At 34.8% G+C, this 27,653-nt stretch overlaps 1 protein-coding gene across 4 annotated transcripts in view; it reads right to left on the bottom strand.

The window, feature by feature from the left end:
* Positions 1-27,653, bottom strand: part of TLL1 (tolloid like 1) — a 165,874-nt gene that overhangs the window by 129,451 nt on the left and 8,770 nt on the right. For 2 of the 4 annotated variants that reach the window (XM_039876317.1, XM_039876319.1), the window contains exon 2: positions 4,226-4,331. The exons of the other annotated variants lie outside the window; for them this stretch is intronic. In XM_039876317.1, coding sequence (XP_039732251.1) covers positions 4,226-4,247 — 22 coding nt within the window. In that variant the 5' untranslated portion in view covers positions 4,248-4,331. The remainder of the gene's footprint in view (positions 1-4,225; positions 4,332-27,653) is intronic. 4 annotated transcript variants of the gene reach the window in all.

Here is a 27,653-nt window from a genome sequence, read left to right as displayed (position 1 = left end):
TTCACAGCCAGATTTATGGGGACTTCTCTTCCCAGCAGTGGAAACCTGGGCTGGAGAGCTTGGTTTGGGGCTGAGATCCCTCGTTCTTCAGGGGGAACCTCCAGAGCCGAGATATTCTTCACAACTTTTAACCCAAGGGTGTGGGACCAGCCTTTTCAGTGTCTCCACCCACCCCAACAGTCTCCACATAGCTTCTTCTGTATGTCCTCAGTCACAGGACTTCAGTTCAGCATCGGAATTCAGGCAATTCCCAATGATGGTTGTTCTGTAGTTTAGTTGTAATTTTGATGTGGTTGTGGGAGGAGGCAAGCACAGCATTTACCAACTCTGCCATCTTGATTGCATTTTATTTGGTCACTTGTATATTTAAATGCATTTAAGAGCAATATCACAGATTTAAGTATGAAATTTTTAATCAGAAACCTTTCCCATCCTGCTTGCTATCTCCTCAGTAAGGTCTTAAAACCCGAATTGATATGTTTAAAAAAATATATAGATATAATGATAGGTAGATAGACCTACACACACACACACACACACACACGCACACTGCACTTTGCAGCACACACACACCACTTTATATTCTACTTCTATTGCAATCCATAGGTTTCCAAATTTCCCAAATTATCTGAGAATCTGAAATGCTACCAAGGCCAGCAAATCATAATTACTGCCTCCGCTCTTAGGCCCATGATAGTCTTCAAAACTTAACATTTCATTTAAACTGCCTTATTTCCCTACCACAAAGCCTCGTTAAATAACAGAGAAACAACTCTTATATTTCAGATTCACTTTTCTAATAATATCATATGACTATACTTTATTTAAAATAAGTACCTTATTTATATAATACTTTGAATAATAAGTTACTTAAAACTTTGAAAACTGATCAATAAAATGTTGATAACATGCTAATTCCAAAGTCAGAAATTTCTGATTATCGACTAAGAGTGAAAAAAAGGTTTCACTGTATTTTGGGGGCTTGATGATGCAAAAGTGTCATCATTTTTAGGGAAATTTTCCATTTTCCCATTGCCTTGTGGCTTGAAGGCACAAGGCAATGGGAAAATGGAAAATTTCCCTAAAAATGATACTACTTATACTACTTATAAGTGTGCAACAATCCCTGGCCTAAATCAAGACCATCCTGGTGCCCAGCCACACCTGAAAGGGAAAGTGCCTTGTCGCAAATCTTCAGCTCACAGGAAGCCCTTTGTTGTAATTTATCCAAAGATAAGTACAAGCTAATGATAGCCCCACCTGAGAGAAAGAAGCACACTACAGCAGCTGGGGAATCACTCAAGTGCAGCAGACCAGGCAGAGGAGGGACTCTGCAGTGACCAGAGGCCGCTCCTCTCCAGTCTTGTGCCGGCTACCAGACCCTAACGCTTGGGGAAGAGCAGTATTGGTCTCAAGAACACGTTTCAGAATTTCCAGTTTTTATCCACATGTAAATTCTGACAATCATAAGACAATGCTAACAGCCCAAATTATTAAAGCAATGCTCTATTTTTCAACTTTTATCTCTGTCAACATCAGCCTCTTTCGGCAAATTACAAAATTCAAGGTGGCAATTCTTTTGAATTCATACTATTTATGAATGATATGAAAAGAATCCTTCTGAGACATCCTGATGTCAAGTTAAAGCTTGTAAGGCTAGAGAAACATTTTGAAACCTGGGGGCCGGAGAGTTTAAAGTGAGGAAGGAAAAGAAAAATAAAGAGATATGGAAGGAAAGGCAAAGAAGGGAAAGGATGATTACAATAAAGAAATGAAGGCAAGGGAACAATGGAGAAAAAGCAACCCCAATTTGCTGCCTTAGGGTAATTACAGAATAGTAAACACTGTTCAAGCAAATACTGAGCTTTCTTAATCACTCTTTAAACTACAGGTTTTGAAAACAGCCAATAACAAAGAAGCAAAGTAAATATTTGACACTAATACATTTAAATAGTTTCAAAACAGATACTCTTCTTAAGTTTATAACCTTTAAATTATGAGTGCCAAGATAAATGAGTTCCCTACCTCCTGTTACCCATTCATTCTTGGCCTTTTTCTCCTTTCCAGTGTTCTTGGCATAGGTCAACTGGTGGGCACTGTTCCCCCAAGTTCCAGAGCCCCAGTCAGCTTTTCTGAAATCAGCCTTGACAAGCTAGACAACGCTGGTGAAATGATTTCTCTCACTAACCCAACAGTCTTCCTCTGATCACCAGGCTAAAAACTTGCTCTTTATGCAAGTCAGGTTTCTACATATTTCTTCACAAACTCTGCTTACTTTCCATTTTATGCACTATTCTGTTTCTGCTCTTCTCTAGTTTTCATTCTAAACGTGTTGTGGTTTAAAATAATTTTTTAACTGTAAATGGTAGTGATAGATATAGCTAAAAAGTTTCAAATCATGGAACAGTGTCAGCTGAAGTGAGGCTAGACACATCTGTCAACACTACCTGTAGTTTTATTACTCACTTGGCACCAAAGACTGCTCTCCTTTTTCTGGTCCAGTAGCTTAGAGCTTCACCTTATCTTATTACAAAACATCAAGGGAAAGATGTCAAAAAAAAAAAAAAAATTCATACAAAACCTGCCAGAATATCTAAGTAATATAACACCAAGAAAGAAGAGGATCCATGTGGTATAAGACTTAAGATCAGGAAACAGGCAAGAAAGTCCTACAGCCTTGGGAAGTAGGTGAAGGGGAGGGACAGAATGAAGAAAGGGAGAGACAGAAATGGGAGAAATTACAGAGAGGGCAGAGGAAAGGAAGGAGGGCTAATGAAGACAGTCTGAATCCAGGATATGCCATGGTAACTAAAGCTGCTTTTCGTAAACATTTTGATGTGGTTATTCCATGTATTTCAGCCGGCTATATATTAATTACTTTGTTTCCTGCTCTTTTTTTAAAAAAAAAAAAGTTATATAAATAAGACAATCCTCTTTAAAGTTTCTAGATAAAATACCCAGATTATTTTAAATGTTTCGTTCCAAGTGTTGCACTCAAAAGATTAACAACTTTTCTACAACGTGTTACAGTGAACAAAGTACTTTCACATATGTAATCTTATTCAGTCTTCACCACCTAGGAGAGTAGGCAGGACAGGTAATGAGATCTGATGCTCAGAGAACTTAAATGACACTCTAGTAAAACAGAGAATGGGAACTTGAAATACACCTGAGGCTTTCTGCTCTATATACCATGCTTTTTCCAGTACTCACTATTTTAATACTTTAAAGGATGAATTCAGTTAAGGAAAGTAGTGATTCGTAAAACATCATTGTGTATAATATTGGTTTAAATGTATTAGTTAGATCCAAGTCATTAAGTAGAAAAATAGAAACTAATTTGAATCTTTATGTACTGTAGAACTTAGTTTCTACTTCTACATAATGAAGTATGATAATTCTACATGAGTTCTAGAATTCAACTGCACAAGAGAAATTATCTTCTCATCATCTTTAAATGTCATTACCTTATAACTTATAAAGTGCATGAAAAACTTTTCAGAGATTTAGATCCTCAGGACTTGATGACAGTAAAACTTGATAGTATTCTAATACTTTCTATTCTTTCATTATTCTCTCCTCTTATCTCTACTCATAATGAAAATTCCATCTTAATACAAGCATTATATTATAACTTCATTGTTCTGCCCTAGTCTCCTCTAATTTACCGCAAATGAACATTATTTGTACTATTTCTATTACACATTTGTATACATATCAAATATTTCTGATACTTTGGGAATTCCTACATGTTGGGAATTCATGAAGTAACATCACTGAAAAGAAATAAATCTGTAGTGAGCAACGATGCTCAACAACAATGCTCAAATATATCAAAATGGAAACCATTCTCAAAGATATAAATTTTGTGGCCTTGTCCTTTTATGCATTTATGAGTCCATTTATGCTCAGCTTTAAAGTCCAAGAAATTTTCAAATCAGCCTCTATAAGTTTTCTCTAACTTATAATTGACACAGTTTCAAAGTAACTCCAGTTTCCTCAAAGTAATATTTTCACGGAATTGAAAATATCTAGAGGTAATCCTACGGAAACAGGATTTATTATTTGGGAAATATTTCTAAAGTTTTATGTTAGGTCAATGGCTTTATGTTGAGGTATGATGATGACATAACACACACACTGGAAATAATCATTTATATCACTGACTGCATACAGATCTGAACCACTGAAGGGATTTAGCCCCCAAAATTAGGAAGTCACTTACATTGACTCTGACCTCCCATCATAAGAAGTCCAGGTGCTTCTTCTTGAACTTCAAGGGCTCGGGCAGCCCAGGCATTGCCCCAACACTGCTTAGAGCAGTGGTCAGTCTGGAAGTAAAGAAGCACAGTAGTATCCCAGAGTGAGTGTTTTAAACAAGGCCTTCAAGAGGCACTAACACTGCATCCATGTTTGGCCACATGCCATCTGAGACTATAACATTATCCCACCACAGCAAGAAATGGTGATGAAAACCTAGAATAAACTGTCTTTATCCAAAGAATATATCATAAAAGAGTTATAAACACATGTGTCCATATTGCCATTCATTTGGAAATTAGCTTTAATGGCATGATAATATTATAACTCCATATTTTTCAAAATTCTGAAACATGCAGAAAGCCAATTAATGGTAGATAGTATATAAATTATATTGTTGTCTGTAAATAAGAACAAAATCAAAAGAATTAAGATCATAAAATGGGTAAAATTATTTTAAATGAGCTTTAATTACAGAACATATTTATTTTGGGTTCATTTACCATCTTTAAAATAAACTTAATGGATGTCCCATAACTAAAATGAGTCTATTACATATATATTCCATCATATTGAAAAAAATAGACTATAATTTAATTAATACCTAGTGCATAAAACAGAGTGACCAACTAGAAGTGCCACTATATTTTCTCTATTTATGGAGCAGCTCAGCTGGTCCAGTTCAGAGTTCTGGGGGCTATGCCTACATTTTCACTCACTCCCCAGTGCTTCAGGAAATAGAAATGTATGATATCCCTGAGGCTCGTCCACCAAAACAAGACCTTACTACATATGAATAGTCTACAGCAAGAGTTTCTGGAACCATACAAAATCATTAGAAAAAACACAATGTGTATTAACCAAAGAAAAGCAATATGGGAGAGTGGAAAAACCACTAGTTTAAGAGGAGACCAAGATTCTATTTCAAATCTGAAGGCAAACAGCTCTATGACCTTACCAAGATCTAGAATAGTTCTCTGTTTCCTTTCTAAATGTTGGCCAAAAAGAGGAAAAAAATAAAAACAAGAGGATGATTCTGACACTGACGTCATGAAAGGCTGGAAGATTTTGAAAACTAGGACCACTCAGGCCCCATTCACAGAGATTCTTATTTCATACATTTGGAATACAACTAAACATTAGTACTTTTTTTAATTCCCTGAAATAAGGATTGGAAAACAGGAATCTAGAATTCCAGATGATCTCAAAGCTTCTTCCCAGCCCTCCAAATTTGATGATTCTGTGCTATAACCTCATTTCACCATTTTTAAATAATATCACATTATTTAAAAAATTGATTTCAAGTGATAGAAAAGAAAGCATTCCACAACTACTAAAGTAAATATAACCTTGAAAATTTTTTCTCCTTCGAATGATACACTATTATATGTATGTGTATGCTGGGGTGTATAAAATATATATTATCCAATAATTTTGCTGCTAACATTTTTGTTAGTCTGAAATTGTGCTGCAATTAACACTAATATCTTGATCCATTTAATATGACGAAAAGTAGCATCTTTGCATTGCAATTTTACAGTAATGACAAAAAATTGTACATTTCTTATTCTTGAGTTGTACAATTAACAATGCTACAATTCTCACATTTTGGAATTCTAGGGAATTCCAAATCCCAACTCTAGGAAATTACTGAAAAGCAGTAATCAACACTAAAATCTGAGACAACAAGAGTCTTTTAAAGGACAATTGTTAGAGAATACATAAACCCAATCTTAACTGAAATGTGTTTTATAAATGACTCATGCTTTTGTGCATTCAACTGTAAGAATTACAGTGTTCATGCTTTATTGACAGGACAAGATGTAAATCCTATAAATACCCCAAAGCACAGTCCCTTGTGAAAGTGAATATCAGCTATACATAAAAAGTAAAATAAATGAAATGAAATATACATATAAATGTTATATATAAGTCATTCACTAGCAAACTTTACAGTTACCCACTAATAAAAGTTGTAATAACTGATTTTGTTAAATACTTTATCTGTTGGGTACCATTATCCTCATTTTATATCCAAGGAAAAAGGCTCAGAATTTGGGTAACTTCCCCAAGTTTTCACACATAGAAATATCATAACCAAAATGGAAAGCTAAGGCAGTCTTGACTCCAGAAATTCTTACCCTCTAAATGTTCTAGAAGAATATGAGTAAAAAACTCATTTCTAGATAGTCCTTCATTATGATTTATACCAAACAGCAGGAGCAAAGCTAATTTTTCTTCCCAGAAAAGACATGAGGAGAATCTATGTAAAGTTCACGGGACATTTCCAAAAAAAAGTTTTACCTTCATTTATATACTTTCAAAGCAATATATTGATCAAGAAATACCATATGTATTCATTTACGTGTAAATGGAAAACAGAAAGTTGGCTCAGAAATGCTATAAAATATATAAGTTCACAATCAGTTCTAACGCATTAAACTATCAGAAGCACAAAAATTGCCTCAGTGCTACCAGAATGAAAAATAAAGAAAAAAGAAGGGGTGGGGGGGAACGATATCCTGGAAGGAGGCATTTCAATAATCCTGTAGAATGCCTTTTTTTCATCTTTGCTAATACTCATGATTTTTCTAATATTTATGTAAAGAAATCTTCAGGTAAATGCTCAAATTTGAATGTAAAGACAAGAAGCAGAAACAATTCTTTGAAGATTTTTTGGTTCTAGTTCTTGCCCTGCCAGTGACTTAATCTTATTCTCCCTCAACCTCACTTTCTTCATTTATAAAAATGAGAGGGGTGAACTATTTTGGTGAGTTTTCCTCAAAATAATTTATTAAGGAAATTTTCACATATATAGTAAAGTTGAAAGAATCATACAGTGAGCACCTATATACACTCCATCTACAGTCTACCATTAACATATTACTATCCTTGCTCCATTCTGTGTCCATCCATCGATCCTCCTTACTTTGGGTGCATTTCCAAGTAAATCATAGATATCAGGACACCTTCCCCTAAATATTTCAGCATGCTACAACTGAGTTCAATAACTGTTTACTTTTTCATATAAAATGCAAATATAATAAAACACACAAATCTTAAGTGTATATTCACTTAGCTTTAATAAGTGCATGTACCCAAATTCCTACCGAGATATAAAATACTGTGTTGATGAATTTTTGAGTTTGTTTTCTAAATAACAAAAGCCAAGATGTGTTAAATAAACAAACAAACAAACAAACAGACCGACTTTGATTAGAAATAGTTAAAGTGAAGATCCTCACCCTCAGTGGATTCCTCTGCACTGCCTCAGGGTTCCAAGAGCTTGGAACTCTCAAAGAGGAGAAAATCATCCCAACAGATACTCACTAACTCCCCTTTCAGCCCAATACGGCCACAGCCTCTGACCACAGGTGAAAGTAGTTAAATCACTCTGACATCCTCTGCCTTTCACCGAACATGATACAAGGCCAATTTCTCAGTGCTTGAAATTTTCACTGGTGTTATAATTGGTTTAATTGTTTGTTTATTATGCTTAAGGCAATCCTGTATTTGCTGCATCTCAGATATCCATCTTTTTAAAGTGATTTTGAATGGCAATTAATATATTTCTACATTAGGGCTAAGGTCTAGTCATAAACCAAAATGCAACTTCATTCATTCTGGCAAGTTCCCAAATATAATACTAATTTGGATAGGTATTTACAGTGACAAGTGAAGTTTTCTGTATATAGAGGATTACAATTGCTGCCAAGATCAGTGCCTCTCTCTTTCTCTCTCTCTCTCTCTCCCCCTCTCCCTCCCCCTCATTCTCACTCATTCTTTCTTATTCTCTCATTTTGACCCTAACATAATGTGCACCTTTTGAGTAAAGGCATGTCCTACGGGGAGATGTGACACGTTAGCTCTGCTCCATCTTGTGTGACTTTAGGCAAGTCTCCCAGACTTCCTAGACCTCAGTTTTCTAGTTGGTAAATCTGAGTAAATAAATAATCCTCAGCACTAATAACCTCAATAATATGAACAGTTAACACAAAATTTACTTCAAAGGCACGATCTTCCTGCAAGCAATTACGTACCTGGCAAAGATAGATATAAACTTGCAGTTCATCAGATCACTCCATCATTTTAATCCTTTAATCTTGAGACTTAACTCAAACTGTAGAAAGAGACTTAATCCTGTTCTCAGTAGTTATATAGTTCTGCCTGAAGAGCTGGACCTTATTTCTCTGATGCTTTTTCTTCTCTCCTTATTTTTTTTTTTTCTTTCTCAGACCATCTTCTTTAAAAGGAAATTCAAGTTTGGGCTATTATTATTTAACATGTTTCCCAGAACCTCAAAAAGGCTGATATCACTTGCCATTTAGTTAGAAATGGGGCCTGATCTCTGATGAGCTCTCTTCCACTTGTCTGTACTTCTAGTTATTTATGTCTGAGTTGGACTATGAATCATCAGTATTGCCTATGATAAAGACAATATAAAAAGATATGCTCCAAGCTAAACTCAAGTAAACCAGAATTAGTAGACTTGGTAAAAAATTCTGGTAGGAATAGTTTAAACCATGAGTATATTCATTGCTCAGGATTACTGGAAGACGATTCTCCAAGGGTCTCTTGGGAGTGCATCTCGTGAGTAGAAGTACTGATGTCCTTTCTTCTAGATGGTCTTTTCAAGGATTTTTGTCTAGAGAACAGAGAATAGCCTAGGCAGACAGGGCAGCAGGCAGATTTGTTTGCTGAGCAATATGACATCTCTCTTTGGGGTGAAGTTTGGACAAGTTTCCTTGCAGATCATCATAAAAGAGTTCCCGGAACTCAGGATCCCCAGTTGTGACATGAATCATCTACATTAGCACCATCCACCTGGCTCACTCCAGGACACCCCCCAAGGGACCTGGATGCAAGAAGAACTCGTACAAACCTCAAGTTCAGACTGTTTGTCATGCTAGGCGTAATAAAAGTCTTTTGTTTGAAACAAAAGCTTCTGCCAGCATCTGTGAAACCGAGGCAGGCTAACTCAATAGCCTACGAAGAGCCTGCAAGAACAGTCTGCAAGAATCTCAGACCTTTCATGTTCTTCACAAGGACACTGTCATTGTCACGCTTATCCCAGAGCACCCCTCTGTTTCAATGGAGGATTGCCCAGTCTCTCTCTCAGATAACACTGAACTGACTTGAGCATCAAACCTTCAGATAACTTTCATGAATTCAGAGTACTCTGTGGGTGTAGATACCAATACGAACTGCATTGCATAGGATCCAAAAGTTGGAAATGTTCATTTAGAAAGAAAATCCAGGAAAAAATAACATGAGTATGTTCAAGACTTCTCTAAATCTTCATAAATATAACACTTTTAGTAGAGCCTGTTGTTCTCTGGGGCACCAAAGGAAAAAAACAAATCCTACTAATGTTTTACACATGGTAAAACATGAAAGCTAAACAGAAAATACTATCTAATAAAGGTAATGAATATAAAAAAATAAACGTTTCTGAAAAGAGTTTAAACGTTTCTTGTTGGTACAATAAGCAACTAAAGAAGATGAAGAATGAAAGGATTATAGAGTTTTACTACATTGACTTCTTATAGTTTTGGAACTTCCCCAGTGCATGCTGTAAATAATTATAAACTACAACATAAGTCTTTCACACAGTACCTGAGTTTATATGGCTATGATGAAACAGCTGTTATTTTGCACAACTGCAAATTAAAGGTGAGATGCAGGAGGGAATGCTCAATAGCACGGGATTCTGTTTTGGAACACAGTATTAACATATTTTCAACTTGACTTTCATACCTAAGCAGGATCAGCTTTGCCCTGAATGAATTATATATCATTTTATTTGCTTTAAGCAGTTCTTTGTAATTAAGCCAGAGTTCAAAAAGTAATCTGTGTGTGCTGTATCACAGAGAAAAAAAACATGAGGTGCCAAACGAGAACCCTAGGCTCTGAAAAGGCTCTTTTTCCCACAATAAAAATAGACAATGGTCAGCAACACGAAGACATAAACCATGTTTCTCTCTAGTTCCTAATAAGATTCTTAGCATTTAGTAGACATTTCTTAAATATTCTCTAAGTTAATTAACAGAAATAACTTTATTCTCATTTTAATCATAACAAACTCAAATATTAAAGGGAATTTTAAAAATCAATGATCTGGACTTGTTATTCAAATACAAAAAGTATCCATCGGGAAATTGGCTGAAATCTCTTATTTCAAAAACTGTTTGGAATAAACATGTAATTACTTCACTGTCATGTGGTATGATGATGAGGTTTGTTTGTTGTTTTTTTTTAAATATTTGCTTGAAACTCCAATGCATAAAGTGTTTTTTATTTGATTAAAAAAAGAAAAAAACTCAATCCAAAAAAGTTTTTTATTATTATTGTTATGCGGTAAAAAGAGAATTTCTGTGAAGAATACAATTCTACATGTAATTTACTATAATGTGCTTACACAATTATAAGTATAAACAGACACATTTTTCTGGAGATTAGAATGCTTTCTTATTAAAATTCTCAATAATAAAGGGGTGCCATGACAGAATGGTATCTAATTCCCTAACTCCCAATAGCTGGTGAAGAAATCAGACCACTGAACCAAGAGAAAACCTATGTGGGCACCTGCTTCAGGTAAAGAAGCAGGGCAGAGAGGCCCAGTCTGGCTCTACATGAAAGCACTCTTTTTGATATAAATTTCCAGGTCCCAATGCAAGCAACTGCTTTTGCACTTCTGATCTGTGCTGCAGAATCTGAAATTTACATTTTTTTCTCTATATGATTCTGATACTCTGACAGTTTTGAGAGCTATTCACAAGGGTCATAGAAACTGAGTAGAAAACCAGAAGAGCAGACAAAGCAAATCGAGTTTCGGAATGAGCATTAGGAAGCAGCAAAGGAATGGGTTAGACCTGGGAGGGCTCCACGGCTGACGAGAGAGGAATGGAAGTCAGAGACTCAAGCCGAAGATCTGAATAAGACACTATGTTCGGACGAGGAAGACAATCAGAAAACCAAATGGATGCTGTTAAAGACAACAACAGTGCAGCCAACAGAAAGTCTATCGTCTTACTTTCTGGAAACAATATCATTTTTAAGAAAATAAATACTGTCACATTCCACAGACCCATAAAATGTAAGACATTTGTGTTTCAGAAACATTAAAATGTGGAGAATGCATTTTATGATGGAAGACTAGGAGAGTCGGGAATATCACGTGAGGCACAGGAAGATATGAGTCGTTAACTTAGTTGAAAAATTAACTTGAAAAGAAAAGGGGTTCAGAAATGAGGCACTTGACAAAAATCAAGCAAACTCTTGATTTTCTCACTCTGTAAACTGAAATAGTTACTTCCTCACATCAGAGAAGGAATATACCCCCAAAAGACTGAAAGAGCAGATATATTTAGTGATTAAGATTTTAGGCTTAGGACTCAGGCTTAGGTTTCATCACTTAGCCACTGTGTGATCAGGAGCACGTTCCTAAATCTTGATACGCTCCAATGTCCTTCTATGTAAAATTGGATGATGGGGGATAATAACAGGAACTAGTTCAAGTGTTTTGTATGTTTATGTGAAATAACGTATTATTTTACTCAATTACTTAGTGCTGATCCAAATTACAATATCAGCATTACAATGTACCGGGGCATTTCAGTTACCTGATTTTCTTGGATACAATAGGATCAAAGATCCCCTTTTGTATAATAGTGAGGGAAGTGGCCCATGTCTTGAAATCTACGGCTCTCCATAGGATGACAATATGCTAGAGTAAGAACTGATTTTAGGGAACTCTGACTAAACTCCCTAATTTTATAGAAGAAATTAAGACTTAGAGATCAAATGGATATGAACTACATCTTTCTCCAATGTCTACAAATTACATAAATAAATTTTGTCTTACAGTTTTTAGTCACTTTTATTTTTGGATGAAACTAAAGGAAGTAACACTTGTTCATTAGAAACAAATCGAAAAATACGAAAGAAGTAAAGGTCTCCTTTTGTTGCTCCTGCAAACTCAATCTGTTCCGCAGACCGTTTTAATGTGCTTACATATCTTTTCCTATATGAAACTTATCTCTCAGCAACGCACTAAGCCCTGAGAAATTGGTTTCGAGGCTTTCAGAAAGTTAAACAGCCAGGACTGGTATCTAAATTTCCTGATTCTCAGTCTAGTGCTTTTTTCAGTATACCATGATTCCTCCTGAGTATGTCACTGTTTGTGTTCTAAATGTTCTGGTATTTTCCTTAACATCAATTACTTTTCTCTACTTTGATCTGGTCTCTAACTGGTTCCTGCTTATAAAATATATCACTCTAGAAATTTAGCAAGATCTTTGCCAGAAGGGACTATAGCAGGTATTGAAAATTAATTGGACATTTATAATAAAATAAGTGCTAATTACCACTCATTGTAATATCATAAGCAACCACTCACCTTCTCCAGTCTTTGTTTCCTCATGTTAGAAATGAGGGTAATGACTCTCTACTACTTACTTCTCATTCTGTTACTAGGACAACTAAATATACATCGCTTCATCCAATAAATAATAATGTTTAATCACTACAGTGTTTTATGATGCATTTTTCTTACCTAACATAGCATTAGGCCCATAGCATGGTCTAGAAAAAAAAATCTCTCTAAGTTGCTTTTAAGTTACGCTCCGACATGCCCTTACAGCTTTTCCCACACTCAGCGGCCGCCTTTCAGCTTATTCTAAAGCAAGTGCCTGAGTATCAAGCTCCTTACTGGTTCCTCTTAATCTTTAAGAATGAACAATGCTGGACTATCACAGAAGTAAATTCTTAGACCCCTTCTTTATCTACCACCATTCCCCTGGGGATGTCACCCAATAGCACCACTAGAAATTGCATTTGCATTCTGATGACTTCTAAATTCCTGTCTCCAACCAAGACGCTCTGTGCAACTCAAATCATGTCTCCAGCTTCCAGTTGGACATCACTATTTGGATGTCAAATTGGCATCTCGACTCCACACTTTTAAAACTTGAATGATCTGCTTATCTCTCAGTGTTCCCATCTCATAAAACCGTAACTATATTCTTGCAGTTGCTCAAGTTTTAAACTTTGGAGCCATTCTGCTCCTGTTCTCACTCGTGCTCGCACTGTCTGTCTCAAAACCTCATATTCCATTTGTCAGCATATACAATCAGTTCTATATTCAAAACATATCCAGAATCTAAACACTTCCATCCACTCCATTACTAATACCCTACCTAGTCTGTGCCACAACCATGTCTGGCCTATATTGATGCAATGGTCTCCTCATTTCCTCTTGCCCTGCTGCCGCCTCTAATCTATTCTCAGGCATTTAAGAAGCTTCAAAATCTAAAACCTCTCTAACTAATTTCCAGCCTCCTTTACCTGAGTTTCAGGCCTACTGAGTGTACGTTAGTGCTTTCCACTCTGCTTTTTAAGAGGTGGTACAATATAAAACCTAGAGGATTCAGAGCTGGAAGATCTGGGTATAAACACCTCCACAACTTACCAGTTGTGTGCACATAAACTATTTAATTCCTCCTAGTCTCATTTTTAAATTTTTTAAATTAATTTATTTTTCAATTACAGTTGACAGAATATTATATTAGTTTCAGGTGTACAACAGTGATTAGACATTTATATACTTTACGAAGTGATCACCTTGAATTCAAGTGCTATAGAAATATTTAATATTCATTATAATCTAATCTTCCCATCTAAAACCTAGTTCATACTTAATTGTAAGGCATTTGGAAGGTGAACTAGTAAAAACATCTCTCCCTTTTAAAGTTCTATAACAACTGTCGTTTGTTGCCAAGATTTATTACATTTCATATCAACTTATATTGTTCTGAACAGGTGTTTCAAAATCGTAATGCTGTTTAACTTGTCACAAGTTTATAAAGTGTCTTATGTGAAACTGATCTTACTATGTATTATTATAATCATCTATATACTTATTTAATTACTCCTGACCATACTGCAACCTCTTTTCAAGAGAAGACACTCTCTCCAAGATGCTCTTTACTTCCTCACATATTCCACAGGTGCCTAGTAAAAGAAAATACACACAGTTTTACTACTGATGTGGCTATTCGGGTGCAATAAACAGGAATTGTTTTAACATCTCATGATGAACAAAATGCATGCTTCCCATATTGAAAGAAAGATCTACTATGGCCCTAAAAGTAAAAGAACATTGTGGCTTGAATTCATACATGAATAAAGCTGTGGCATGGTGGTCTTTTAATAAAAACATAACTCTGACATATTCTTAAATATTAGTTCATGCTAAATGCTGGTCACAAGTATAATCTCCATTAGAAGAAACAGTTACCAACTCGTATGTTTATAATCTTTAAACATTTTTGAGACCACTGTGTCAAAAATCTAAACTCAAATAGTTTCAAGAAAAATAAGCAAGCTGTCAGAATCTCTTGAGCCTGTTTTGTTTCACATGTTTTAGTTGCAAACAATTACTGAAATAAATGCTTACTGATTTCTCTATTACAGTGATGCAGAAAATATAAAACAGGTTTAAAGAAAACTCAAAGTTGTGAAACTAAAATTTTGGGAATGATTTTGGTTCCTCCATGGAATAGTTCCACAGATATAATACTAAATCCAAAAAAAAAAAAAAAAAAAGGCAAAATAGAGAAAAAGAGAAGCTGAAAAGAGCCTGAGTCTGCTATCCTGTAAAATTACGAGGCTGAGTTATGGGCCTAATTCAAAGAGCTAATTTACTAAGGGTGAATAAAATTAATTTTTTTTTTAAATTAGCTAGTCACACAATCATTCTTTCACAGATAAGCCCGAAGAAACTCCGATAATTAATCTAAAACTAATTAACTATATCTTACCTTCTTTCGTACAATTTAAATAAGTCCCTGCATTTCACCTAAATTGGTTGACTGTCCACCGCAAATTTACCATGTATTCTGTGTTAGATTTTCTTTTTTTAAGTCTGCATGTCCTTTATTTCTTCAATTGGAGCAGCAGTATGAGACATCTGTTAAAAGCCCAACTTTGGAGTTAAGCCACCTTTGTTTAAATCCTGGCCGTACCACTTACTAGGTTTGTGACTTAGGACAAATTACTTAACCACTCTCAGTTTTTTAAGTTCAATTGGTATTTAACAGTATCTACTTCCTATGGCTTTTATGAGTATTAGAATTAATAGCTTTGCTTAATATCTTAAAACAACTTGGCACGTAGTAAGGGCTATATTTGCTATTATTAATTTTAATTAACTATAAGGGTCAGCAAACATTTTCTTAAGTGGTCAGAAAGTAAATAATTTAGGCTTGCAAGAGGTCCATACTAATTCTAGTGCTTGCACCTACTCAACTCTGCTATTGTAGCCTGAAAGCAGCCATAGATGATACATAAAAGAATGGGCATCATTGTGTTTTGATAAAACTCTTTTTATAAAATTTTTATTTGCAAAAACAAGTCAGCAGTTTGCTGACTCCTAAACTATAACGTTTAGAAAACTGCTCCTATCCTGGAAATGCATTATTACCCTAAAACAAAACAAGCAAATCATTCCTAAAATATAGCAAGGGTATCTGCCTCACAGGACATTTGTGGAGTCTCTCATTGGGAAGAGTCTGGGGAATGAGTCAGGAACGCAACTGATGATGCTTTTAGAAAACAGATTATGAATCCTAATTTTGGTTTTTAACACACAGGTACTCTCACTACTTCAGCCACTAATCCTAACTATTTCCAGTAGTTATCTCTCTTAATTATTCTATGTCCCCTTCCATGTTGTATTTGATGCTAGTTTTAACCAAAATCTCCTCTATAAAAGTATGTGTGTGTATTTAAGTCCAAGGAGGGAGAGAAGGCCAGCAGAGCATGCCAGTAAACAGGAAGACAACAGAGAAGGGAAGATGACAAGGTAAATATGCAGTTAATAACTAAATGGGAGTATGGAAAGTCACAATAAATAGGGAGAATTTATTACTCCAAATCCTTTGTGAAATGAGACATATAAGACAGGGCAGAAGGAAAGTTTCAGACAATGAAAGAGCATTAAACAATGAAAAAAGTCCTGTTTACCAATGCAGTTACCATTTCCCATGAGTAGATCCGGTTTCATTTGTTGTCCTTTGCCATCTACTTGAAGGACTTCTTTTAACATTTCTTGTAGAGTAAGTTGGACAGTATTAATTCTTTCAGGTTTTGTGTGTCTGAAAAGTATTTCGACTTCATTTTTGAAAGACATTTTTGCTGAGTAAGGAATTGTAAGCTGGCAGTATTTTTCTTTCAGTACCTTGAAGACATTGTTTTGTCTACTAGTTTGCATTGCTTACAATAAAAGTTCTGCTGTCATGCTTACCTTTGCTCCTCCATATACAATTCTTTGCATGTTCCTCTTCTTTAATATTTTCTCTTTATCACTGGATTTAAGAAATATGATTACGATGTGACATAGTGCAGTTTTCTTTATTTCTTGTACTTGGGGTTTGTTGAGACTATGGTATCTACAGATTATTGTTTTCATTAGATTTAGAAATTTTCAGCCATAATTTCTTCAGTTTTCTAGGCTTTGTTCCGCCACACCACTCTCCACCCTCATTTATCTCTTCTCCTTCAAGAATTCCAATTACTTGATACTAAGCCACTTGATGTTGTCTCACAGCTCACTGATGCTCTGTTTATGCTTTTAAAGTCTTTATTCTCTTTGTATTCCATTTTGCATAGTTTCTTGTATTATGTTCAAGTTTACCAGTCTTTTCTTCTGCAATGCATAATCTGTTGGTAATAGCATCTAGTGTATTTTTAATCTCAGACATTGGATATTTCATTTCTGGAACCTGGATTTGGGTCTTTTCATATCTTTTATGTCTCCATATAACATGGTAACTTTTTTCTAACTTCTTGAATATATGATACTATTTTTTATAATAATTACTTTAATGTCTGTCTACTAGTTCTATCTGCTTCATCTCTAAGATATTTATTTAATGATTTTTCTCATCATTGTTAATCATATTTTTGTGGTTCTTTGCAAGCCCAGTGTGTTTTGAGCTTCTGTTCATTATAAAGACAGTACAACATTATATAAAGTTTGGGGAAATTGAAAAAAAAAAGATTCATATTCTGGACTATGTAATACCTTTGATTTTTATATTCTCTCATCTACATTTTGTCCATATCCATCTATATTTTATACTTTACATATTAGAACTATTCTTATTATTGCTCATATTCAGATATAAAAAATAAAGAAGGGAACTATACATATACCTATCGCTCTTTAAAAAAAAACCCTGAAGTGCTTATTGGTCCTAATACACATGCATATATCATTTTTACAATTTTAATCAAAGCATATAGTTAAATATTCCTATGCTGTTATTTTATATTACAAAAATCTTTTAATACCCCTGTATATTTTGTCATTTTCTCCTCTTAAATATTGTTTTCAAAAATTACAAAGTAACTTATGCTTATTTTACAAGTAAAACAATTCAATTATATTAAAGAAAATATCATGTAATCACCACGCCCTATTCCAATTCCATTTCCTCAGATAACCAATACTAACAGCCTGATATGTATCCTTCCATATTTCCTTCTCTATCTCTTATATGTAAACAATATATAAACAAATACTTTTTATTTGTAGGATTTTGAGGAGACTTGCTTTTTTTTTTCATTTATTATATTATGACTCTCTCGATCAACAGATATATGGTTAACAAATTCTCATCAATATTTTCATTACATTCTCTACTAAAGATATAATATATTTTGGTCACCATTTTCCTAAGACAGGCAGCCCCACTGTTTCTAGTATTTCTGCCTCTTAAAACAATGCTGTAATACTGATTGGATGCCAGATGCCATACTGGTTGGATTTTAACTCATTAGTTGCTAGATATGTTTATATTCCTATACATACTCTTGACTTTTGTTATGGGAAGCAGTTACTTGGATATTTGCGGTTCTTTTTTTTTTTCAAGCTTTGTTAGGAAGGACCAGAGCAATGTTTAGTCTAGAGCTAAGTTTTTCCCAATACTGTGGAAAAACTCTTCTCCGTATTCTACCTGATGTCCAATAAATTATGAGGTTTTTCCACTCTGCTTAGTGAGAATATTACCTGCTCTGTATGAGCATCAAGGATTTGTCCCTTTTATCCTTATGAGTAGTTATTTCCTGAGCCTTCGGTAGTCTTTTCACATGCACGCATAATCATTAGTCAGCTAAAGATTCGGGTCGGATCTCTGCTGAATAAAATATAGGCAGTCTTTCTAGGCCCCCAGAATTATTGCTCTGTGCGGCTCTCTCGTCTCTGAAACTTTACCCTGCAAACTCTAGCTGCCTTGGGTTTTCTGGATTCTCAGCTCCATCTCAACTCAGGGAGACTTCTGGTCTTTATCTGCATTCTCCAACCCTGTTCCATTGATAGTAAACTGAGGCAATCCCAGGGCTCATCTGATTTATTTCATATCTCCTGAAGACCACACTCCTTTTTTGTCTGATGCACAATGTCTTGGAAAAAATTGCTCCATATATTTTGTCCAGTTTTTAAGTTGCTTCAGACACAATGAGAAATCTGGTCCCTGTCACTCCATCCTGTGCAGAAGCAGAAGTTCACATAGCTTAAATTTATTAAGATTTCAATCCCATATCAATAAATATGATCATTCCATTTGGAGCAAGTTTTCTTTAAGTAATGAATACTCATATAAAAAACCTTACTAAAGAAGCAGTTGAAAGATTCTCAGTCTATGGAAGTTGATAAGGCTATCAAGTGACAGCCTCACTCAAATGCTCACTAGCAGCTTACATGCTCACTAATGACTCAAAGTAGAGTTATGAGAAGGAATGGAGTTGAGGGAAATAGCTACCATGTTGAAGAAAATCTAAAATAAGGTCAGAAGAATTTCTTTAGAGAAGAAAAATCTCTATAACCACACTCCACACTCCAGCTCAAGGCTAACTGACCTGGAATGACTGAGCATAATGCAGAGGCACCAATATAAGGAACACAGAAGTTCAAAAGACAAGAGAGTCACTGGGGTACCCAGACTGTGAGCTGCCTAAAAGCGAAGTGTGAAGTAAGCTAGGGTTATCGTCAGAGCTGCTTTCTCCATCTTCTTATTTTCTGTGTTCCTAGTATATTTATGAAATGGGCTTGATTTTTCTCACTAATTATTTTCATGTTAATGACTCAGTATTTACCCAGCATAGACTATTTGTGTTTTAAAAGAAAAGGGGCATAGCGATAACAATGCTTAATTTGAATAAATTATTAATGGCATATTTTTAGAAAATCATAATGAATCAGTGGATGACACATTGTAGGGCAGTGAGTGACCTTTCTAATTCACTTCCATTCATACACACAAACCATTACCACCAACTTCACGTATTTATATCATCTGCTCCAAGATAGGTTAAGCACAATCACTGGGATTAATTAAGACTTCAGAAAAGCACTGTAGTGGCTCTAATATGAGGAGTTCGGGAGCTATAATCTCTAAAAGGACATTCAGAGCTACATTTCTACAAATTAAAGATAAGATTTCTTTTGCAGCCCCGTAACTGAAAGGTAATACAGAAAATTGTGAGTGCGTGTAAATGTCAACTGAAGTTAAAGTTGTATTAGTAAAAGTTTGAATAATCATGTCAGAAGGAATTAAAGAAATTCTTTTTCTTTTAAATTTAAAAAATAGGAAAAAGAAAAACCTTACTGTTTTTTTTTTTTAATTGAAGAGTTGCTTTTTTCAAAATCAATAAAATAGAATGCATTAAATATCAAAAGATGCAGAAACACATTCCCGATCTACCTCACTGGAAAGTTTAGGGAAGACAGAATCTTAGCTCTTTCTGCAGGTTAAACACTAATCAAATTCGCCTAAAGGCAGCAGTAGTCAGGGCAGGTAACTCGCACACTGCTTCATTCAAGCAGTGTCCTTCCCTTGAAAGTCACAATGGCTAATTTGAGTACATATGGATATTCTTCCCCCATGAAATTTGAATTGAATCTTTTTAAGTGAAGGGCATAAAAATATTTATATTTACAATAAAGTCTTCACAAATAATTCATGAGTATCTTGAAAAGACAGTTAAAATAGATGGTCGCTTAATTGTTATGAAATGATCATGTTAACAAAATTAGATCTATGATAAATTCTCACAGAAGACTTTATGATTATATTTAATATATAATAATAAGTGAGTTTTAAATAAAGCATTTAATCACCATCGTTTTTAAGTTCTACAAGGAAATGCCTAATGATGTTTAACATTTTAAAGAACTTTTTAATATTTAAAGTCCTCTTTAGAGACAACTATTTCTGCCAACATGGCTGAGCTTCCTGCATAAGTAAAAATGCTAAATATTTTTAAATATTTAAATATTTAAACTATTTAAATATTTAGATATTTTAAAAAATCTCCCTTAATATATGACAGAATGAGCAAAAACATTTTCATGGTTGAGTGAAGGAGAGAATCCAGAAAGATAAGCAGAAGACTAAAAAGCCAGCTTTCAACAGCAGGCATTTCCAAGCAAGATTGTCATGACTATTAGATTTTGTTGTCAAGCAAGGCTCAGAGGACAGAAGACACAGTCCAAGGCACATCCAAACTGGGAAATTTAATTTGATAATCTGGGACTCCCATATCTGAGACTCCTACGTTTAAGGAAGAATAAAAATTAAATACATACCACCCCAGGTAATAGCACAAAAATTGATTTTTTAAAAGCTTGAAATTAAGGGTATAGGAGCAATTGTCTTCTGAACTCATAAGTAAAAATCATCCCCAAAGTAGGCTGGCATTCTAAATTGATATGACCATGGTAGTCCAAATAACTCAAACAAAGAAATTTACTTTAAACTTGTCCTGAAATGTTGGTACACCCACATCCCCAAAAGAAGCAAAGAAAAATCCTTTCAAGTTCATTAAGGGAACAAATAACTCCAATGTTCCACAAATTATACCAAAGTATTTATGAGACTAACATAATCTTGACACCCAACACCAAGAACAGTCAAAGAAGAATTTCAGGCCAATTTAACTAAGAAACGTAGATACAAAAATTCCGAACTAAATGTCAATGAACTGAATTTAAGCATGCAAAAAAGAATACAGGCATACCTCAATACCTCATACTATTGTGCTTTGCTTTGTTGCACTTTGCAGATATCACATTTTTATCAAAATTGAGGCAAGACACTCCACCAGCAAAAAGATTACAACTTGCTGAAGGCTCAGATGATAGTTAGCATTTTTTTTTTAATTTTTTTTTTTAGCGATAAAGCATTTTTGTTTAAGGTGTGTACATTGTTTTAGACATAATGCTATTGCCCACTTGAAAGAGCACGGTATAGTGTAAATATAACTTTTATATGCACTGGGAAACCAAAAAGTTTGTGTGACCCGCTTTATTGTAGTCTGGAATCAAACTCACAACATCTCCAAGGCATGCCTGTAGTAGATCATGCTCAAATTGGATTCGTCTATGGAATGCAAACTGGGTTAATATTACTAAGTAAATTATTTAATAGAAAACATCAAACAGCATAATTGTAAATAATTGAAAGCATTCTCTTAAAAATTGGGAACAGAGTAAACTATCCCTCAGTCATCACTTCTATGAAACTCTAGAGGACTATCAGCACAGTAAGGCAAAAAATATTGAATTAAATTTTAAAAAGGATTGTAAAGGAAGAAATAAAACTACATGTTTCTTGCAGATAATATGATTGCCTATGTGAAGAATATATAAATAAATTATTAAAACTAATGAGAGACTGTTAAGAATGTTAGGTAAAAAGTAAATATATACAAAAATCAAATAGATTTCTACACAAAAGCTGCAAAAGGCTTAACAGAGAAATTTCATAAAAAGATACGTTCATGTCATCAAAAAATGGAAATTTGTATGAATAAATCGATCAAAACATGGAGAAAAAATTACAGATAAAAATATTAAAATATTACAAAAATATTAAAAACATATTAAACAATATTAAAGAAGACCTAAGCAAATACAGATATGTATACCATGTTCATGGCTTAAAATAAAAATAATTCTCTCTAAATTAACCCACGGAATCAAGGCAATTCCAATCTAAATCTAAACAGTGGGATTTGACAAGTTGATTTGAAAGTTAATATAGAACACAAAAGTCCAAATATAACCAATATAAACCTAAAGAACACCAACAATATAAGGGAACTTGTAAAAACAAACATCAAGATTACATGCAGCTCAATGGGATCTCCAAGTCAACTTTATTTGCTTTACAAAACCACAAACTTGTTTTTTTTGTTTATTTGTTTGTTTTTTATTCTTTGTTTCTTACCTTACTCTTCTGTATCACTGGAGAGTCATTCAAGTATGTTCAGCTCAAGGTCACCCAATTAGTAACGGGTCTCTAAAATCGAATCCCTCTTTTCTAGAACTACTGACACAGTCCAAGGCAAGCACTCATCAACGCCCAGAACTCTAATGAGTCACCATGCCTCCACTCGCTCTTAACTACCTACACCAACTACATAAGACCGTCCTTTACATTGTCACCTATCTTTATAAAATGTGGTGGTAAACAAGCCAATCATTTTCAGTAAGTCCCCTTCCCACTTCCAAGGGGATCAAGTTCACACTCATTAGCTGGGCATTAAAGATCCCTTACACGCACCTTCCAGAATCATTTCTTCTCAAGCACACACCCTTATGTACCCTTTGCTCTGCCCGCATGAGATTATTTACCATTTTCTATGCTTTCTTAAAATTCCATGAATCTTCGCGCTTTTGTTTTTATCTTACTTATTTGACTCTAAAGCTTTGCGCCAGTTTTTCTACAGGAAAAAAAATTATAGGACTTCAAGATCCAGCTCAAATGTCATTTTCCTTAAGAAACCTTCTCTATCCCAAACAATTAATTCATTTCTCCTCTGTGTTACCACACTGTTTTGTTTATTGCACTTTTATGCTGATAATCAAAACATGTATTGCTTTTTTTCTGATAGATATTAATATCCATATAAGAAGGAAACACATCTTATTTTAAATCCCCCAAGCATCTTCTTGAAACATATCAGGTGTAAATATTGGTTGTATTAATTTACATCTGTACAGTGCATCATAGTTTACCAAGACCTTGTGCATTTAATCCTTACATGTTTTACAAACTAGATATCAGGATCCCCGTGTTACAAATTGAAGAATTTAAGTTAAGAAACATTAAGTACGTAGACCAAGATAATATAATTAAACATAGAAGAGCCAAAACTTGTACCTAGGTATCCTGACACAATATCCAACGCTCTTTAAACTAAACTACACTACCTAGGTTCATGCTATTAATTTCTATTGCTTTCATAAAAGCTCAAGAATGAAAACTCCCTTTGCCAATGATTTCTTTGAGAATCATTTTTAAAAAAAAACTATATTATACATAAAATAAGTTAATTTATGATGAAAAATAAGTTAATTTACTAGACAATTCAGAAAAATTGAAGGTTTGTGAAGTTGAATTTTATAGAGATAATTAACAATATACACTTGTGCCAACTGGGAAAATGTTTTCAAATTAGATACAAGTGATTAATAGATATAAGCATGTATATTTTAATATGTCGTATATTTAGTAAAATGCTTTAAACCAGAAAAAGTTTCCTATAATATCCTTGCAAGTGCCTCTTCTATCCATTATATTGACCCCTAACTTGAAAGGATTGGACTCTCTCCATCCACGGACCACGTTCTGCTCACCCGATGTGAAAAATCACCTCTCCTGTGAAATATATCCAAATGAGCAACGTTCAATTCTGATGGTAACATGAGACTGACATGCTCTGATAAGCACATAGGTGAAGCCCCTCTAACTTATCAATCTTTTGGCAGATTTTTTACTGGCAGACTGAGGCAGAAAAAGAGGAATGGGAAACTGCAGAAATTGCCTTCCAGGCTAATTTGGGCACTCAAGTCAGGGACCTGCACAGCTTACTACAGCAGCAGCCTGGCGGCTGCCATGATTTAACTGGAGGCATTAGGAAGAGTGACCAGTGGAGAAGTGTAAACATTTCACCTTTCCTCTCAGTGGACAGTGTGGATCATTAGCCTTGCGACTTACTAGTACCACTTCAGAAGAGTTCTTGCTTCTTATGTCAGAGACAGAGGATTCAAAAATTCTTAGGGCTTGAACAGCCTCAGGGAGTTCCAAGCCTCAGAGACCGAGGCCCATGAAAATTAAGGGATGTCCACAAAGTTATACGCAAATGCGGGGGCAGAGCCAGTACCAGCATTTACATTTCTTGACTACCAGTATAATTTGTTTTCCAACTGCCACACTACTACTCATGTAGAATTATTTAAAGAAAGCGAAACTTATATTTGCTTTTCAAAACCACAGTGGAATAGTGCAAATAAAAAAAACTAAACCTTAATTTCATTTATTTAATCATTTGCTTTTGCTTCCCCTGACCTGTAAACAAAACAAACCAAACAACAACAACACATGTACCTTTAAATGTATTTAAGGATAAGGATAGAGTGTGGAGGACAGAAATGTATTCTAGCAGATAATGTGGGAAAATATGACAAATATTTTTAAATCAAACTATTTGAAAAAATAAAATAAATGGAAACCATGATTGCTAATGCAGACTCCTTGCAAATAATTACATAAGTAATTATTGGTTACATCCCGTCCCAGTCCACTGCCACATAACAAAGTCTGCAAAGCACCTACTTAAAAGTTGTCATGGCCTCCACAAAGCATTATTCTTCGTACAGGAGTCCCTGCTTATCTGAGGTTTCACTTCCCATTTTAGTTGTCCATGCAGTGACCAAAAAACATTAAATGGAAAATTCCAGAAATAAACAATTTATAAGTTTTAAATTATGTGCTGTTCTGAGTATCATGATGAAATCTCGGGAATTCCACACTGCCCACCCTGCACATGAACCACTCCTTTGTCCAGCCTCTCCTCCCTATAGATGTTCCCTGCCCATTAGTCACGTAGTAGCCTTCTTGGTCATCAGATCAACCGCGGTGGTATCACAGGGCCTGTAGTAAAGTCACCCTTATTCTACTTAATAGTGGCAACAAAGTGCAGGAATAGTGAGGCTGGCCAAAGGGAAGCCGTATTGTGAAAAGGTATAGTGAAAAGGTAAAAATTCTTGACTTAATGAGGAAAGAACAAAACCATATGCTAAGGTTGCTAAGATCTGCAGTAAGAGCTAATCTTCTATCCATGAAATTGCCTAATTTATAAACTAAACTTTATCATAGGTATGCATGTAGAGGAAAAAAACATAGTATGTATAGGGTTTGGCGCTATCCACGGTTTCAGACATCTGCTGAGGTCTGGAACATATACCCTGTGGATAAGGGGGGGATGACTGCACACCATAAATAAAGAATATTCCAGGGAAAATTTATAAGTATATGCATTCTGATTATCATAATTTATAATAGTATCCGTTTTCAAATACTAAATTGAAATAACTTTAGCATACAATTATGTGATTTGACTATAAACAACTATTTATGCAGAAATTATCATCTTCCCGCAAATGGTAAAGTTAAGACTACATGAGTCAGGCACTGCATCATATTTCATAATTCTGTAACCCAAAGATAAATCCATGTTTCATTCACAGTAAGCGTTCAATAAGGGTTTGATAAATTCATGAATATTTGTAGCTTAGAGCCATGTGCTTAAACTTGACTCTGTGTAAACACAGGACTGCAAGTATGTAAGCTTTTCAAATTAATCCACATGGCAAATAAAATCTGAACCAGAAATTGCTAAAGATGAGGTAGCCAAGATTCTATTCACACATTAGTCAATGTGAACTAAAAATTGTCAATATTTGAAAATCGATTGAGTGTATCAGACATTTGAGCAAATAGCCAAGAGAACAACATATCAACATGTTTACATCGGTTATCTCTAAAATCTTTCCAAACAAAAAAAAAGATCTATTTGGGGGTTTTACCTCTCGATTGCAATGTTTAGATGGCTTGAGGTATGAATGTATTTTTATACATGGAAAAAAAGAATTTTACCCCCAAATGTTTTTATAAAGATCATCTCCCCACAAATAAGTAGCTGCAATTCAAAAAAAAAAACCTCTACCTACCTCCTACATATTTATGCTACTATGTATAAAAATTATACAATGTTTACCATGTTCCAGACAAAGTGGTTTTTACTATACATTCATTTAATTCTTGTAATAACACCATGAGGATCACGACATCAACTTCATTTTATAGTTCAGAAAACTGAGGTATAAGGGGGTTAAATAACTCCCCCAAAGCCACACATAGTTACTACATGGTGGGTCCAGTATTTGAACCCATGTCCATTAAACTCCAAAGCCCAAGTTTTTAATAGATGCACTAGTCTGCCTCCCTGAAATCTTAAAAATTAATTTTTAAAGCCAACCCCAATTTGCAAAAACGTACCAATACCAAAGAAACAAAAACAAGAAGAAGAAAGAAATATCATCACAACAATGGCAACAAGTGGTATCCAGAGTTCTGGATTCAAAATCTGATTCTATCACTGGGTGACATAAGGCAAGTTATCTTAAAACACTAAGCTACAGGTGCCATTCAATATAGAAATAAGATCTATTACAAGATACTTGTTTATGAAGTCTACAGTTTTGTGTACGAAGCCACATTCCACCACTGAGCTCCATCGCTATACTAGAACTCCGTTCTTATTGGAAACATTTTAATCCCCAGATGCCCTGGAAGTATATTCTATAATCAATATCTTCTTTCTGTATTTTAACTCTTGTCACTAGTTCGCCCAGCAAACTGCTCACAAATCTCTTTCCCCAGAGACTCACATAAGGCCCTGATTACTTCATTACCCTTTCCAGATGGCAAACACGAATTATTCTCCCCCGGATGATTGCCTGCAGTCTATACTCCGCCCAGGTCTCAATACATAGTATTTCTTCTCCTGGGACTAAGAAATATGTATAGAAGAAAAGCTTTCCCTTGTACTTATGCTTAGAAAAGGAAGCAGAAAAGGGGAGCAGCCTCTTTTACCAGATTTTGTTCTAACCCATTTTTGTTAGGGAACAAGTACAAGCAGAAATTCTTCCTCCTAGAAAACCTGATAATTTACTAAAACAAAATATATACGTTTTCTTCAAAGGAATTGTAATATAATAAGTATTACATATAGTATATATTTTGAATGTACCAGACATCCTACCTTTAGAAAATCAGACTGGCGTTCCAAGAAGTTTAGTTAACCCTACGATCCCTAAAAAGCTTTCAAGCTTTTGACCTTAGGGCTTTTAGACAAGTTGAGATTGAAAAAGATCAAGTTATTCAGGTACCTTCTCACAGCATATTTGTTTTCTCAAAGGCATTCGCACATCGTTCACACACATAATGTACACTGTAAACCACTTTCCTGAATCACCTGCATTT

Source organism: Pteropus medius, unplaced genomic scaffold, assembly GCF_902729225.1.
Source record: "Pteropus medius unplaced genomic scaffold, Ma_sr-lr_union100, whole genome shotgun sequence".
Classification (NCBI taxonomy): domain Eukaryota; kingdom Metazoa; phylum Chordata; class Mammalia; order Chiroptera; family Pteropodidae; genus Pteropus; species Pteropus medius.
The sequence above is the reverse complement of the archived record's forward strand: the minus strand, read 5'-3'. Positions and strand labels throughout refer to the sequence as shown.